The sequence below is a fragment of the Cupressus sempervirens genome, chromosome 3 (assembly GCF_028749045.1).
Source record: "Cupressus sempervirens isolate cs-2001-9-10 chromosome 3, ASM2874904v1, whole genome shotgun sequence".
NCBI classification, from domain to species: Eukaryota; Viridiplantae; Streptophyta; class Pinopsida; order Cupressales; family Cupressaceae; genus Cupressus; species Cupressus sempervirens.
The window spans coordinates 957549400-957566912 of record NC_143120.1 but is presented as its reverse complement, the minus strand read 5'-3'; the positions used below and the strand labels follow the sequence as shown (position 1 = coordinate 957566912).

The 17513-nt window shown below is 32.0% G+C and overlaps 1 protein-coding gene across 1 annotated transcript; it reads left to right on the top strand.

Moving 5' to 3' along the window:
- Positions 1–460: 460 nt before the first annotated feature.
- On the top strand, positions 461–17035 carry LOC149569914 (uncharacterized). Its single transcript, XM_089822607.1, has 4 exons — positions 461–1202; positions 1757–1862; positions 2639–2782; positions 16538–17035. Exons 1-4 carry the CDS (start codon positions 758–760, stop codon positions 16713–16715), a joined length of 873 nt encoding a protein of 290 aa, XP_089678733.1. The 5' UTR covers positions 461–757; the 3' UTR covers positions 16716–17035.
- Positions 17036–17513: the final 478 nt, after the last annotated feature.

Here is a 17513-nt window from a genome sequence, read left to right as displayed (position 1 = left end):
GAACCATATATTTTCCTCAAATAATTTCACATAAATATATTTTTAATTAATAGAAAAGCACTATTCATAAATAAATAAAACTATTGGCCGCTCATTGTAAGTAGTCAAAAAAATTAAAATAAAAGCTTGACATGGGCGAATGAGAAATGGGATAAGGGTGGAATTAGGCGGTGTTTAGGCAAATTAAGCCTCGTGGGTGTATGTAACGTGCCTTTCTTGAAAAAAGATTGCGATGTTGGTGAATAGATGGAACGACTGCTTTAATTTGGATCTGTTTTCGCAGTGTCGTATGGAATTGACTTAGGTGTGGGAGCTGAACAATCCGTCAAATCACGGAGCCCACTCTTCTGCTTTTTAATGGATCTTCCTTTCAGACCATGCGTGGAATATGGAGCCTCGGAGAAGGTAAAATTAGACCCGGGAGGCGTGCCGTCTACGTCACGTGCCACTTATACTGCGTATTCTCCTCCTCCGTTCAAAACATTTTTAGAGGGCTTTCACAGAAATTTCCTACTGCTATGCCAATCTAGAAAGGTCTCAAGCCGCCGGTAGTTCATTAAGGTTTGAAAAGTTTTACAAACCCCATTTTTCTATAACATGGTTTTCCGGTCCATTCATCCCATTGTTTACATCTTATATAGAATAGAACAATCCCAATTGTCTCCCTTTTAGATTCTGCAACATCTTGTAGAATAGAACAATTTCCAACTGTTTTTATTGCCCTATGTTCTTAAAGGTCTTTCTTGTATAGGATAACATGAAGAGCTCAGACATATCAAGCACTTTTCAATCTAACTACTCGGAAGATCTGGTTTTCTCATCTTCTGCTACTCCCAATCCTGTTATTTGGGGTGATACGGAATTCATGATGGGACAAGTTTCTCATGGTTTGAATACCTCTTCTTTTTTGGGGCTGAAAGAAGGAGATGGGTTGAGATCAAGGTCACTGAGTTTTCCGGCTCAGCAATCTTTCTCACAGCTGATAGAAAAACAGGCATATCATGGTGATCATCATGAAGGAATGAATATGAGTAACTCTCATGGAGAACAACAACATAGTTCTCAGCTTTGGAAACCAAATTCTTGGTCAACACAGGAAACGGTGAAGGATGTAACTAGGGATTTCAGTTTCCCTTTGAATGGCAGCTTCACAGATCGGTCCAAGCCATCAGCAGAGGCTCAAGCATTTAATCCCTTACATGGTATTATGTTTAATCTAATGTACTCGTAATGTTATTATGATTGCTTTTAATTTTGGTTATGTATAGTTTTCAATTGATGTTTTAGTTCACATGCATGTGATCTATTATCCAAAAGAGGAAAGTATATTGGTCAGAAAAGAAACATTGATTGATAGAAATATACAGTTAAAACCAAAAACAATCATACTAGCCAACAGACTTGTTCTTATGATGTAGGATAGAAGTAGAGGTTTACCTTATATGTATGAGTTTTCCCAATTCAAGAAGAATTGTACAATCACAATTGATTTCAATGATATATTTTGAATCACAAGCCATGAATTATTATCGAAAAGAAAAAGATGTACTCTCAAATCAAAAGCAGTGATCTATTATCAAAAGAGGAAAGCATACTGAAAAAGAAATATCGTACAGTTAGAACCAAATACAATCATTCAGCCAATATACATGATTTTATAATGTGAAACGAAGATTTTTTTCCCTTTTCCTTTGAAACTGATTCTTTTTAATGGAATTTCTAATGTATGGTATGGATATCTTTGTGCTGCGTGCAGGCCAGTACTATACTTCAGTGGCAAATGGACGTACAGCTAAACCCAGTGAATCAGAAAAAGGGCATTCAGGAGAAAATCATGACAATCAAAATGCACGAGATAACAGGTATACTTTTCTTCCTTTCACATGCCCAAAAAGTATTCAGTTTTTCTCCAAACCCCCAAAACCACCAAATCCAAAAAAACATAGAAAAATTATTTGCGTAGTATGAATACAGCCCTCAGCTAAATCAAAAAACTGCGAGTACTTTTTGTCATTATTAAGGAACCATAATTGATGAATGAGATAGCTAGAGTAGAAACTATACCATCTCCACTAATTTCATTTTCATTGTAGGCTACAAGATGTAAAAGCTACTGTAGTTTAATCTAAAGGCTTAAGAAATACAATATTAGAAGCTGAAAACTAAATGAAAACTATCTGGCATCAAGTACGGCTGTTTAAATCCATCTGCAACCAAGAAGAAAGCACATGGTTAGAAGTGGATTGTAAGATTATTTCTAATGGGTATACATTTACATATCTACATCGTCTCTACTTATTTCATTTTCATGATAGCCAAAGTATCATATGTGATGAGTGAGATAGCTAAAGAGCAGAAACTATACTATCTCTACTTATTTCAAGTTCATAATAGACTATAAAATTTGATACAAAATGTACAAATGTTACATGTAGTTTAATCTAAAAGTTCAGTGAATACAATACTAAAAGCTAAAATCTATATGAAAACCATATGGTATCAAGTAAATTTATCTGTATGCTATGGAACAGCCCTCAGTTACTGCTAAAATCCATCTGCAACCAAGAGAAAAGCACATAATTAGAAGTGGGTTGTAAGATTATTTCTAATGTGTTTACATTTACGTCTATAATTGCAGTCCTAAGCCTCGAAGTAAAGCAGAGAAGAAGATTCGAAGGCCCAGATATGCATTTCAGACCAGAAGCCATGTGGACATATTGGACGATGGATACCGATGGAGAAAGTATGGGCAAAAGTCCGTCAAGAACAACGTCTATCCAAGGTACCCTTCTCATTCCATACAAAACTTGCAATGAGAGAGCTGAACTAAAGCAATTTATTCTGCCAATATACTTGTTTCTCTTTGACAAACACTTTGCTTCTCTTTCTTCATATAAACATGGAATATGATTACAAATTGATCACATCAAATATATGTGACATTTGCAACAAAATTCAGCAAGCAATGGAGATGATTGTCTCCCTTATCTTATCATCCACAAACTAAATGGACCATATTAGACCCCCATTAAAGATAATGACCGTGAATGTATACTTGTGGGACTTCATACCTAACGCACTAAGCCATGAGAGCGAAAACCATAGGTAGTATATCTAGTGGCCATGTTTAAACAATGGACCACTTTCTGCGCTTCTTTATCTTCACAGTTGTACGGTGGGGAACAAAATTGCTTGCAATCATAGTACCAGGATATTATCTTAACAATGGAAAACACTCTAGGAAAGTGTAGACATTTTCACGATAACGTTGTCGGAAAGATTGGAGTTAAAAGTAGATCGTGTAAAAGTTTTCTTAGATAACTCCGAGGGCTTGTTTAGGAGCAGGTAAAATGACAGGCTAATTAAGAGGAAAAAGCACTTCTCAACAACTTCCGAACATAGTACGTAAGAGGTGGCTTAATTCATAGTGATGGAAAAGGACTTAATTGGACACAACTGTAAAGGCATGAATATTTGTTTACCCTCCCTTATAAATCTCAGGATGGTATAGGACGTCGGGAAAAAGGTAAAGTCTTTCTTAGGAAATATCTGAGAATTACTTTTGCATGACCATTTTTGGTGAAAACGCTCCTGGATAGCCATCCCTCCAAGAATAGTGAATGTTGCCTGGATTTGGGTTCTTGCAGTAAGGTACTATGAACGTTTTTTTATTTAGATTATGTTACCCTTTCTAGTGGAAGGAGAGGCAATTTTCTTGGTTAAAATTTGGATCGTACTTTATGATATATCAGTAAGAATAAGAAGAAACTTACTGGATTAGATTCTTCAGACAATTTTCATCATTAATATTTCAGATCATATTTTATAAGAAGGAAGGGAACTGCACTTTAGTCAACATTTCAGATTTCAGTTTGTAATTGGAGAGTCAATTTTCTTGGTTGAAATTTGGATCATATTTTATTGTATATCAGTAAGAATAAGAAGAAATTTATTGGATTCGATTGTGGGAACAATTTTCATCATCAATATTTCAGACCATATTCTATAAGAAGGAAGAGTTGTGGGTTAATCAACATTTCAGATTCGAGTTTGGTATTGAAGGAGAGTCAATTTTCTTGGTCAAAATTTGGGTCGTAGTTTATGATATATCAACAAAAATAAGAAGAAACTTGTTGGATTAGATTGTGCAAACAATTTTCATCATCAATATTTCAGATCATATAAGAAGGAAGAGTCACCCTATAATCAACATTTCAGATCATAACAACAGGAAATCAGATCATATGTTGCACTTTTATCAACATTTCAGATCATAACAACGAAAGGAAAATCATTTCTTCCATCAACTTTTAAGTTATGCTCCATGATTTATCTGCAACTAATAAAAGCATTGTTTTGGATTAGACAGATTTTTCAGGTATGTTCCTCATCGCGATAATCTGATTGTTTTAACCTGTTGTTTACATGGCCTTCAAACCAATGCACATATTCTAACAAAGTTAGACTACTCCACAGTTCTCCATAGAAGGTTAACTTGAAATATGATATCACAGTGCTCTTTATTTGATTTTCATATCTTGAGTTCGACGCGTCCAATATTTTTGGTGTAGTTTTCTTCCTTGTTCAGCTTCTATTGTAAAAGTCAAACAAAAGAAATGCAGAAGAAACAATAGAAAATTCAATAAAAAATATGAAGATATCAAGTTTCTAGATCGTGGAATAGCTTTCTTGTAATCTTTTTGAATCATATTCTACGATCCCCACATAGCATAAATGCTATCAGAGAATAAAATGATATAATAATAATCCAAAACGTTGAAACAAATACCACCATACAATCAAATGTAGAGAAAATCTTGGGAAATAGTGGATAAGTATTAGCTACAAGGGCGCCGTACACTGCTGCATTATTACTTGTTCCCATCTATTTATGTTTCTGTCTTATTGGATTCGTCGTGACTGCTGCCATGTTGTTGGCTCCTTCGAAAATTAGAGATCTTTATGAGGCCCAGTATGAAACTCTTTCCCACTCGTATTAGGATATGAATAGAATAATACCCTCGGATCAATGAGATTAGCACGACTGCAATTTATTATGGATATCTATACTTCGTATAAGTTACATGCATACAAGCCATCCAATTTATTTCTTTAAAGTAAGCTATATGAAATCTAAACATGGATACGAAAGTGATTGGACTGCTCCCATCACATGAGGATGGATCATCACCTAACAGAGTAATTACAAATATGTAAAACAAATTTAATTTGTCCTTTTTAATCTGTCATAAGTAAGATTACAAATATATAAAATACTTTATTCATGATAGATATGACACTAGTGAATATAGGTAATTTAGATAAAACAAATTCATTCATGATAGAGACCACACTAATGAATCTAGTCTAGAAATAATTAAATATTTTCAATATTTTCAAATTATGATAATTTTAATTTGTATGTATATATGTACACACACACACACACACACACACACACATGTATACATATACATACATATATATATGTATATATATATATATATATATATATATATATATATATATATATATATATATATATATATATATATATGTATATACATATATATGTATATTTATATGTGTATATGTATATGTATATGTGTGTGTGTGTATGTGTGTATATATCTTTTAATAAATTAAAATTATTAGGAAGTTTTGAGTTTGAGTCTATTCAAAATTAACAAATAATAATAATTAAAAGTATTTGTGATAGATAAAAGAGAATAAATTAAATTTATTATTTCAATTTTTATCTTGTGTTATTTAAGTATTAGAGAGAAGCAGATAATTTATTAAATGACACATGTAAAGAATTAAAGGTCTGAAAGCATGAGTAAAAAGAGGGACAAGTGTTTATAAATCATATTTATAAGAAATATATCTTTATTTAAATTACATAGGCTTGTAGTATTGAATTGTTTCAGAGTTCCATAGTTCTAAACATTTTTGTTTATCTGAAATCTAATGCAATTAATAAAGGAATCGATGTTCGCACCAAGATCATGAATCATTGTTAATATATTTGAATCGAATATGTAACTTGACATAAATTGAAATGCAAAATACAGATAACAAATGACACAAAAGATCATGCTGTAAAACCCTCCCACTTGAAGGAAAAACATAACCACACTTAAAATATAAAAAATAGATCCTTTATTCAGATATTCTAACACATAATACATTATCACTTGCGTATGATTGAATAAATCTCAGCCAATCAATAAGAATTATTTTGTATATTCTTCACATAACTCTCATCATTTAGGACTAACCAGAATGATAAAATATACATCTTAACCTGCTCATATGAGATAGGCAAACCGAAAACTCTCGAAAAGAGAATGCAATCAAGAATCCAACTCCTGCTAACCAACTCGTTAGAAAGAAAACTCAACATAAACTCCAAGAATCTAACAATTTCTGTAACTAAGCCACTGAAAGTCCACATGCGATAAATAAATCATCTTGATCACATAGCATAAGAAAACATGACTGGTGCTAAGCTGAAGAGTTTCTCAAACACTTGAAGTGACAACAATTAGCGTGAGCACAAGGCAATCATAATGAATGAACCGACATCTTCAAATTAGGGAGGATGAATAGAAAGGAGTCGATGCTATAGAAAATGAATCGATGCCACTCCATAATAAAATGACAACTGAATTAATATAATAAAGACTAGCATAAACTGCTAGCACAGCTAGGATCGACCATGATGCCAAGTCATCATATGCAGAGCACATGGACATGGAGTCAGCATTAGCATATGACATACAATATTATATATACATGGTAAGGCATCGACTTAATAACTTCAAAATAGGAGAAAAAGAAACATTGCAAGTAATAGGCATAACGAAGATGACAAAGAGGAATAGAGGACTCACTAATGAGCCCAACAGTGATGAAGCCACTTGTTGGAAGATCATAACGGAGATACATAACCCAAAAAAAGAAGAAACTATTAAGATTTGAAATTGTGTGGGTTTGTACGTTGAATTGGGATTGTCTTTTGGTATACAATGGTTACAAATTAATCATATTATTTTAAAAATATATATAATTTTATTACCTTTCTATAAGAAATTTGGGCTTGCACTTTTTATATTGATTTTTAAAAAGATATTAATATTGCTTGTTTTCAGTGTCATTGCTTGCTCTTTACTTTCATGAAAACAATTAACTCATGTCTACTTAATTATTATTTTACCAACATGCATGTTAAAAGGTCCCTTGAATCACTTCCTAGGTACTTCAATCCCTCTTGAATGTTCATTTGGCTAAAATGTGTATCTTACCAACGGGGATGCTAAGTATTTGTTTTTTCAAATCACCTTTATATACTTTATGTTTTAGTTGGCTATTTAGCCACTACCCATTTGGCCACCTTGTTTGCTAGAAAGTTTCAAACAAGTACATGAGTGTAGAAAATACTAAGGGATTTTACGAGATGACATTTAGATCTAGACACCTAGATATATCTGGGAAGAAGGTGGCTAGATATACAATTCTCTTAGGTTTACCATTCAAGATGAGATGAGTGTGCTAAAATTTCCACAATAGAGCATTCTTACCACTATGCTCTTAAGAAAGAAGATAAGGTAAAGAAAAGACATCAAAATAATCCAAAAGGAAAAGAGAAGAAGATGAGTTGAAATAAGGAGAAGTAAAAAAATGAAGAAAAATCTAGATCTAAGTGGAATATATATGTTGCCTATTAGTGTCAAAATGTGTAGAGTAATTGAGTCAATATGTTTCTTGAGAAATAAAGGAGGAAATGGAAGAACATTGCTAAGCATAAGTTTTACCCTAGTCAAGCTACAAGCTTTACCGAGCAAGTTAGTAGTCACTGAGTAGGGTCTACACCGAATGTCATCATGTATGAACATTGTATTTATTGAATAAGACAAAGAGGACATAAAAGTTTGAATTTCCATAGGATCTAATGTGACACGACTACACCAAGAAGGAAAAATGGTCTACAATATTCGAAGTAAATATTTGATAAGATTTTCTTGAAGGACGTGAAGTGATTGTTGATGATTTCTAGGTAGCAAGAATGAATGCAAGTAAAGATGAAAACAAAGGAAGGAATGATTTTTTTAAGAACCATTTATCATGATCAAAGGACTATTCTAGAAGGTTCTAAAACCCTAATTAGGTCAAGCTATGAAATGGAAAAAATAATACTATAAAAAGAGTAGTTGAGAATAGTTTGAAGTTGTTGTTGATGGTATTGTTGAGATTTCTTTTGTGAAGGAGGTGAATACTTCCAAGTGAGGATTTGAATAAACAATATGAAATAGAGGTCAGAAATTGGAGTTAAGTACCCAACATAAAGGAATTATGGATCTATCATAAGAAGGTGATAACTATTGAAAAAAGAAAGTTGCTCCTAATATAGGTCATTTTTTACTACTTTCTAGTCACTATAGTAGTTTTCTAAATCCTTGAAATACGCGGACTTGAGAGTCTTATTTGGAAATCTATTAACCAAGTACACACTTCATGAGTGTTGTAAAATTCTTGTAGGAGGTAGATCCTTGCACATGTTATTGTATACTCCTAACCAAACAAGTCATCAAAAGTGACTAAATATTGTAGCCTTGACAAGGAAGCCTCTTACAATCATAGTGATGGATTTGTTGGTACCATCCCCACCATAGTTTTCCCTCTCACTAAGGGTTTTTTTGATACTAGATACTTGTGTTATCTATTGTGTTCCATGAGAATACATATTTTACAATGTGAATGAAAAATAATTTGTATTAGTTTAATTTATAAAGTAATGTGATGAAAGAATAGTTATACAACAATTATAACTAAGATTAAGTAGGTGAAGAAAGAAAGGAGCAAATTTGTTTAAGTGTGAAAGTTTTCGAGGATACTTATTCACCCCCTATCTATCATGTATCTTATTCAACCCCCCCGCCCTACACCACCTCAGCATCCTATCTATCATGTATTCTAACAAGTGGTCTCAAAGTTGTGTTCTCTTGTTAAAGTTTTTACTTCCTAAGAGAAAAGATCAAAATTATGGAGAATTATAGATTGGATAGGATGATTGATAATTTTAGACATTAGAATTACGTATGGTCATGAGTCAAATCATTAAACTATAGAACAACTTGAAGAAGTCATTGAATAGGAGAAAGGGAATTGCCCAAGAAACCAATAAGATAACTTACTAGGAACTTATAAAAGAGCTATCTAATGGAAACATGTTTGATGAATCTAATTTTTTCATTGTTGATCTACTATAGAAAAATCACAGTCTTACAGAGTAGGTCAAATATCTAAAAAGGGAACAAGAAGTGAGATCTACGAGAATGTGTGAAGCAATGGAATAAAAGAGAAAATTTGAGGATGAAAAATAATTATGGAAGAAGACAAGAGACAAATTGCTACAAGATTGGATGGAAAAAATGAAGATATCTCATGATCAACACATAATCACTCTGATATGACATACCAACCACTCAATGCTAATCATGAAATTGCCAGCAAGATGGAAGAAATTGTTGAACTGAGGACTAAAATTAAAATATTTAAGAGTGAACTAAATTCTAAGAAAGATTTGATGGATAGAATGAATAGATCACAAGAAAGTATCAAATTACTAGATGAACAACTCAGGGCATAGAGGTGACCAAGAAACACATATGGGTTAGGATATACCAATAATTATACTACTGAGAAAGGTGAATAATCAAAAAAGGAAGAGAAAATAAATGTGATTACCAATCCAAAGCCAAAGAAACCAACATGCTATCATTGTGGAAAGCCTAGACACATAGAAAATGTATGCAAAAGAAAAAATGGTAAGAGCAATATTACTCCCAATTTTAATGGTTATTTCTATCATTGAAATAAGTATTGACATCAAGCATTTGAGTATAGATTTAAGTTTAACCAATCACTTAAGATGTATGCATTTAATGGTTACTTCTATACTTGCAATAAGTTTGGACATAAGTCACAAGCTTGAAAATCATAGATGAAGACCAATTAGAAATGAAGGAAGAAAGGTAATACAATCAATTGGGATTGTAACACATGGTATTCATGTGCTCTATATGGAAAATACAAACATATTTTTGCAAACTACATGAGATTATATTTTGCAAGAAGATCTAGTAAACGGAGGAACACTAGCATGATATGTTACAATTGTCACAAGGCTAGTCATCAAAGAAAGGACTATAGAAACCAAGTCTCAACACCAAATGATGAAAATTCTAAAGGTAAAGGAAAAGTGCATGTAGATGAAATTTGTGAATAGTTGAACAAGAAGTGGGTAAGCAAAACAAAAGAAAATGAGACATCTAGTGCAACAAATGAGGACACCTCATCCAATGGATTAGGTGAAACCTCCACCTCTAATTAAATCACATAATGAGGTAAGGAATTGGTCTATCATTGATAAATCCTATATCCATTGCTAGAATGAAGTGCAATGAAGTCCATATGTGCATAATATATGATAAAGAAGGACATTAGAAGAATTTAGGAAATCTTGCAACTAGATAGTATTATTGAGTGTTTTGGTAACTTAGTGCTAACAGTGGCAACCAAGAAAGTAATTCAAAATGGTATGATGATGTCTTACCCAAGTTTGAACCAAATTTACTATGTCACTTGAGCGATGATGGAAGTATGTTGTGACAAAGATACAAAAGATAACTAAGTTCATTAAATATGATAAATTGTAGAGCATGATGCATTTAATGTGTCCTAATGGTAAAAAATGGTAACTTTATCTTATATATAATGGGATCTTTTATCTTTATTCTTTCACCCTTTATTAGAAGAGAAAAAGAGAGAGTTTTCAAGCCATTGGGGCTGAGAATCAATTGTATATGAATTTGAAATGTTAACTTATTAGTGAATTTGTGAGAAAAGTAAGTGGTATACAAACCAAGTGAACAATTGAGTGTTTGACAAAATACTACAGCAAAATAATGGCTTCCAGATCCACAAGTGTGAAAAGACAAACATAGGCAAAGGTGAACCCTGGTAAGATGATCCACAATGAAGCATGTAAAGAGACAAAGTATAAATTCTACCCATAAATTATTGCACAAACGAACAAGGTAGGTTCCTTATCTAGTATACCACCTAAAGTTTTACGTGTAAATGATGTATGATAATTTTACCATTGCAAAATTGGGGACTATGGAGATTTTGAATTGTGTGAGGTTTATGATGAGATGTGTGTTGATGAAAAACTAAAAGATGAGTTCAAGCACCTAGAATCAACCAAACTTATTCATGTCCTACATTTTCCACAAAATTTCAAAACATGATAGATTAAGGTTGTATCGAGTAACATGCATGATATGCACATATGGTTTGATGAACCTGTTATGATAACCAATGATGTTATTCACATTGTTATGGGATACCTTGTTATTGACAAGGTTAAAACTATCTAGACGACTTCGAAATGATATTGAGGAAACCACAAAAGCTGAATGGAAATAAAAAGTAATGAAAGTGGACACTTTTGAGGATTTGGAAATTAAATTAGTGTGTATGTGGTGGCTTACATGTAATGTCCATACTATTAGGGTTAATTTGGGACAATTAATACCTATAAAACAATTGTAAAAATCATAATAATAACAAAACTAACTATATTATTTTACCCTCTAATTTAACCCCAATCTTTAGGGTGTCTCTAGATCAGGCTTACTAGCTCATAGCTACCTCATTGTCTTCTTGGGAGTGCACCCCTTAAGATTTTTCTTGGACAAGACATCCTCTATCCTAGGCTAGTCACATATGCATATGTTGACATTATTAGAATATTCTGGCACATTGATTCTTGACCATGGCAAAAAATTGAGATCTTAACATCTCACATGCTCCATGCTTTGAGTCTCATTTAATCTGCATTGTGTTAACCCCATGAAATAGCACAATGTTATCCACGGGTATGATTTATTAATATAAATAAATTCATAAACATAGTTAAAAACAAATATAATCCATAACCATACCTTTCTTACCTTCTTCTTTTCTTGGTCCATGTGGCTCTATCCTTAGTTAACCCTTCAATATATTATTCCTTCTAGATTATCTCAACTCTATATTTACTTTCTAAAATTATTCGTTTTCTAATTATAAGAAAATGGTTTTTTAAAAATTTGTTTCTTCTTTTCCAAGAGTCACAACCTTTCATAATAAAAATCCTTTGAAAAGTCACAACAATATTAAAATGAGGATGTGACATTATAAGATATTTCAATCTAGTTAGGAAAAACAATGTTCCTTGCATGGTTGTTGATTTAGGTTATAAGATTGTGACACATGTATGATATCGCCAAGTTATAGCTCAGGCAACTAGAAGACAATATGAAGACAATCCGAGATTCCAAGTCAAATACATGCAAGTTTGGCTCACTATTGGTATGTATTTTATTTTATATGCAAAATTATTTCCCTGACGTTGGAGAAGTTAATTGGAGAACTAATACCCTAGTCAATTACCAAATCAATGAGTACATATAAACTCTCGAAAACAACTTTAAAATTGTCATGAATGAATACTTTGAGAGCTTCAAAGAGAGGATGAACCAAATGTACAAGCTACCTTCAACCCTAGTTGATAAATATCATGATGAAAGTTTTTTTTAGTTGACACAAACTATACTATTGTAAAAGTGGTTAAATAGAGAGTTGCATGGATACAACCAATGGACTATGAGATTAATATACATCAAGCCATGAAAGAAATTGAATCATTTCTTAATGAACCTATTAACCCTAGAGAACCTAAGTTTGGGACATATGAAATTTGCAAAAAGAAAAATACCATGAATCTTGTTATATCAAAAAATGGAGAGAAAAGAAAAGAAAATAATGATGAAGTTGGAAACTACATTTGGTGAAGAATATAAAAATAGACTACTAATGTTCACCAAGGGGAAAGTTGAAAATGAAGTTGGAAAAGAGGGAAAAGGAAAAGCTATTGTTTTTGCCAAACCATAGTCATCAAAAGAAGAATAAAGGCTAGTAGTTACCCCTACAAGCCCAAGGTTACAATATCCAAAACTAGAGCTTCTCAATAGACCACTCCTACCTTGAAGAAAGATATTGTGAAGATCACAAAGCCCACTACTCAAGAAGCCAAGACTTAGTAGAAAAGGAAGCAAGCCTCTAAATCCTCAAACAAATAGGTTAGAAGACCAACTCAGGAGAAGATAGCTCCTAATCAAAGATGATAATGAAGAAGAAGATTATGTGTGAATAGAGTCAAATGAATAGGGAAAATCTAGTATTCCCTTTCAGAAAAGACCAAAAACCATAGACGAGATAACCAAGACAATAAAAAATGGACAATGATATAGTGTTTTGAAATATTAAAAGTATGAATCGATGAGTGAAGAACAAGAAAAAGGCCAAGGAAGCACTAATAAACACCTTGATAAGAGTCAAATATGTACCTTTGGAGATTGTTAACCAAATTCTTGATGAATTGTATGAAAGTATTGATAGTTGTTGCAAATATGCCCTAACAACTAAGTTTAAGAAATGAGGGGAAAATCTCTAGCTAATTTAATGCAAATTTTTGGTTTGGAAGACGTACTTGAAGCTCTAGAAAAACATACTAACACATTTTTATGGAAGCATAGATCTCTTTATGTTTTATCTACTCAATTGAATTTAGTAGATGAAGATTCATAGATGATATGGAAACAAGTTTATAAAAGGATCTGAATGTAGCAATTAAAGTTGACGGTACCCAAACTGAGTAGCATGTTGAGCTTGATAACCAAGATGATGAGTTTGATAACATTTTGCCACAAGATGTTGTAGAATCAATTCATGAAATGGTGAGTGGTATTATTGACCGTGCCAAGCAGTTAAAGAAAGATGAATACATAACAGTAACTCTCGAGTCAGAGATTAAGGGAAAAATACGTAATGAGCTAGCACATGCTCATATACTTGGATTTCATTCTGCTATACAATAAATTAAAGAGTTCTCCAAGCCTAGGAGAAAAATGAAAATGATATTCCTATAGGATCCTGACATATGTTAGCAGATAACACTATATATATCGAGAAACGATAAATTGAAGGAAAAACTGAGCAGTAGGCTTAACCAAATAAAGAGGGACAATGAGATGATAGTACTAGAGATGAGAAGACTGATATAGAACATTCTCAAAGTGGAGGGGACTCCATGAAGCATAATGCAGATATTTCTACCATAGGCGATAAAGCACCATCCCACGATCCTCCAAGTGAGGGAACAATCAGACATGACCAACTAGTCATTGTACAGGAACAAAATCCATTATCTAGTTTTTGTATTGATCCAATAGTTTTGCAAACTATTGCCTTGAAACTACCTAAAGTGAAAGTCCATTAAATAACGAGCACAGAGCACAAGAATAATGAAGATGTAGATACATCACTAGGCATGGAAAGTGTACCACTTGTTCCTACAAGTGTATCGATTGCCCAATCATTAAAACAAGAGGAAGTACCGCAGATAGAAACTAGGACATTGACAAATTTAGAAATTCAAGTTCCATAGCCACAGAATGTTTCACCAAGCACTAGAAAAGGAAAGAATATTCAAAGGAAGGAGTCTCATGAATTTTGGCCCGACCAAGTCAACTTAGAGGAGGGAATCATCATATCGAGTTGGGATCCGAACACTTTAGATGATGAATAAATGGTTATTTATTTGGGGCTATGTTAAAGAAAGAAGGAGCAAGCGAGGTTGAGAAATGAGCACAAGAAGAAGCAAGTATTGCATGATGTTAAAGATATACTTCTTGAAATTGTGCCAAATATAGTTGTGAATGAAAAAGTTCCCATATTGGATCAACTGGTTCAAATTGTTGACAGGCCAAATGATCCAAAAACTAAGACAAGATCACTGTTAGTGGAAAGGAGTGAAATTTTTTTTGAAAGAAAAGTTCTGGTGAAAGTATCAACTGATATAGAAACTAAGCAAGTAGCTTTGTCTACTTCTATTACCGAGTTGAAGAGACCAGAAAATTACAGAAGGTGAATGATGACATGAAGGTGAGTGCAAAAGAACTGAAAAATAACCTAAGTACATCTTCTATGCACTACTTCTGAGAAAGGTATTTATCCAGTTTACAACATGAACATCTACAAGAAGAGAGCAACATAAGAGCTGAGATAAATGAAATCAGGCCTTACTACTATCACATCAAGAGGCAATTCATGCACATTTATAGAATGTGAGAGAATTAATTGGAGTCCCAAGTTTATCAATAGAAGATCACATGATAGATCTGGTGGCATAGGAATGGAGAACATGAAGCAATATTGGGAATAGCAATGGCTATTCCAATAACAGCTATTTTTTGGAATAGGTATAAGCTCATTTTAAAGGTAAAATGGGAATATGTATTCCTATTTCTTATTCTATTTGACAAGCCATGTATCCCTATTTCCTATTCTATTTGATTAACCAAACAAAAAATAGAAAAAGTATTCCAAAATTTCTATTCCTATTCCAGCAACCAAACAGACCCTAGTAGTTTCCACCGAGTGTTTTTGTGAATATTTGCGACACTATTTAAGACGAACGTAAATATTATTCATAACTTCATTTTGTGGTCGATCCCATGATTGCGTGGGATCGTTAAACATGACGTAATCTCTCAGCGACGATAGTTTTTATCGGTCCATTGGTTGTGATCGCTGCAATCTGTGCCATGCAATATTTTGATTGTTTCTAACGTCTGCTCTCGTTTTAATATTTTCTTGATCTTGCGATTTAGATGAGATTCATTGGGTTAAACAATTCTGGGATTTACTGTTAATAAATTAGCAGCGGTTATGTTTGAGTTCTCTTATGTCTTCCAAAACTTCAAGGAATGCATCAGTGGACAGAAATATTATCGATTATTTTAGTTCATAATATTGTTATGATGATTTCAGCTAAATAATTTAGGTGCGATAGCCTTTCTCTTTGTCTTTTTAAACTGTACAATTTTTCTTGTAATCCATTTTTACCAATCTGTCATTGCATTTTAACGCGAATATACTGAAGTATTGTAGATACAGCACGCTATACACAATCTATATTTAGATGTAAACAATATATATTGGACAACAATAATAATGCTCTATTATAAGCTATAATCATGAATTATGTAAGAAACAACATTTAACCCAACATAGAAGAACAAGAAAAACATGAAAGAGACTATGAAAAAAGTTATGATGTTTTTTGGATTTAATATATTAGGAATCTGAAAAATGAAATTGTAATGAGATTTAAGCTAGTATTTTAATTTTTGTTTTGTTTTTGTTATTGTTGTTGATGATGTCTTTAAATTTAAATAGGTACAATAAAATTATGTTGAATTTAATAGATTCTTTAAAAAAAATGTCTAATTGATTATATTCAAATTTTTCAATTGTGCCTAGGGATTTGTCATTTTTTGGAAAGCTATATGAATTATTGTATGTAATATTAAATTTTTATTTTTCACTTGAATCTAATATATATGCTTTTGTATTGCATTTGAAGGAGTTATTATCGTTGCACATACCAAACATGTAATGTTAAGAAGCAAATTCAACGCTTATCTATAGACCCTGGAGTTGTTGTTACAACATATGAAGGTATTCACATGCACCCTTCTGAGAAATCAATGGAGAGCTTCGATAATATTTTAAATCAAATGCAATTTCTTCGAGAGTATTAGTGGTTCATGAGAATCATTTAAATGATAAATGATTGTTCTTTCATAATTACCCAAACAATGTAGATATTATATTACTCCATACACCAATGTGTACCATGGATAAAGTTACACAATATTGTGTATAATATGATATCAATGTTGATCAATATTCTATCATAAATTCTTAATAGCTAGTATGCTCCTAATTTTGTAATAAGAAGAGAACAAATACATTAAGAAGTTCTTATAGATAGAGGATATGTGAAACCAATCAATATACTTGATTTGTTTTAAATTCAAAATATTCATAAAGCTAATCAATACATGTTATTTATATATCATCTTTCATGTAATGTTTTAGTATATAAATCAATGTATGACTTCGCTATATAAAAATATTTTATATAGAATGAGAATATTTTATATTCGCAGTTCTAGTTCTATAGTCTTTTGGATTTGATTATGTATATAACTTTTACATTAACATTTAAAATCACACTCTGTAATCTATCATCAAGATGAGAAGAATTGAAGAAAATATTTTATATTTAAAAATAAATTAGCAATCAATAACATTCATAAAATTTATTTTTATGTTTTGTAATGTTATCTACAATAAAAGTAAAAGCATTTTATTTTAAAATATTTACACCATAGTTATTCTATTTGCAATTATAATAAATGATGATAATTTTATTTAAGATATACAAAAAATTCTTATTTTAATGAATTAAATATTAAAATGTGTATAACATATATAAGAAGAATTGTAATCTTAATAGTTTATACAATAAATAAGAAGAATATAATTTGAGTTAT

What these genes read in the sequence shown, in the direction of transcription:
- LOC149569914 (XM_089822607.1), top strand. Translation starts at nt 758, where the DNA reads ATGAAGAGCTCAGACATATCAAGCACTTTTCAATCTAACTACTCGGAA. An exon ending in CAAAATGCACGAGATAACAG is followed by an intron (nt 1,863 to 2,638) that starts GTATACTTTTCT and finishes CTATAATTGCAG; the next exon opens with TCCTAAGCCTCGAAGTAAAG. An exon ending in AAGAACAACGTCTATCCAAG is followed by an intron (nt 2,783 to 16,537) that starts GTACCCTTCTCA and finishes TTGCATTTGAAG; the next exon opens with GAGTTATTATCGTTGCACAT.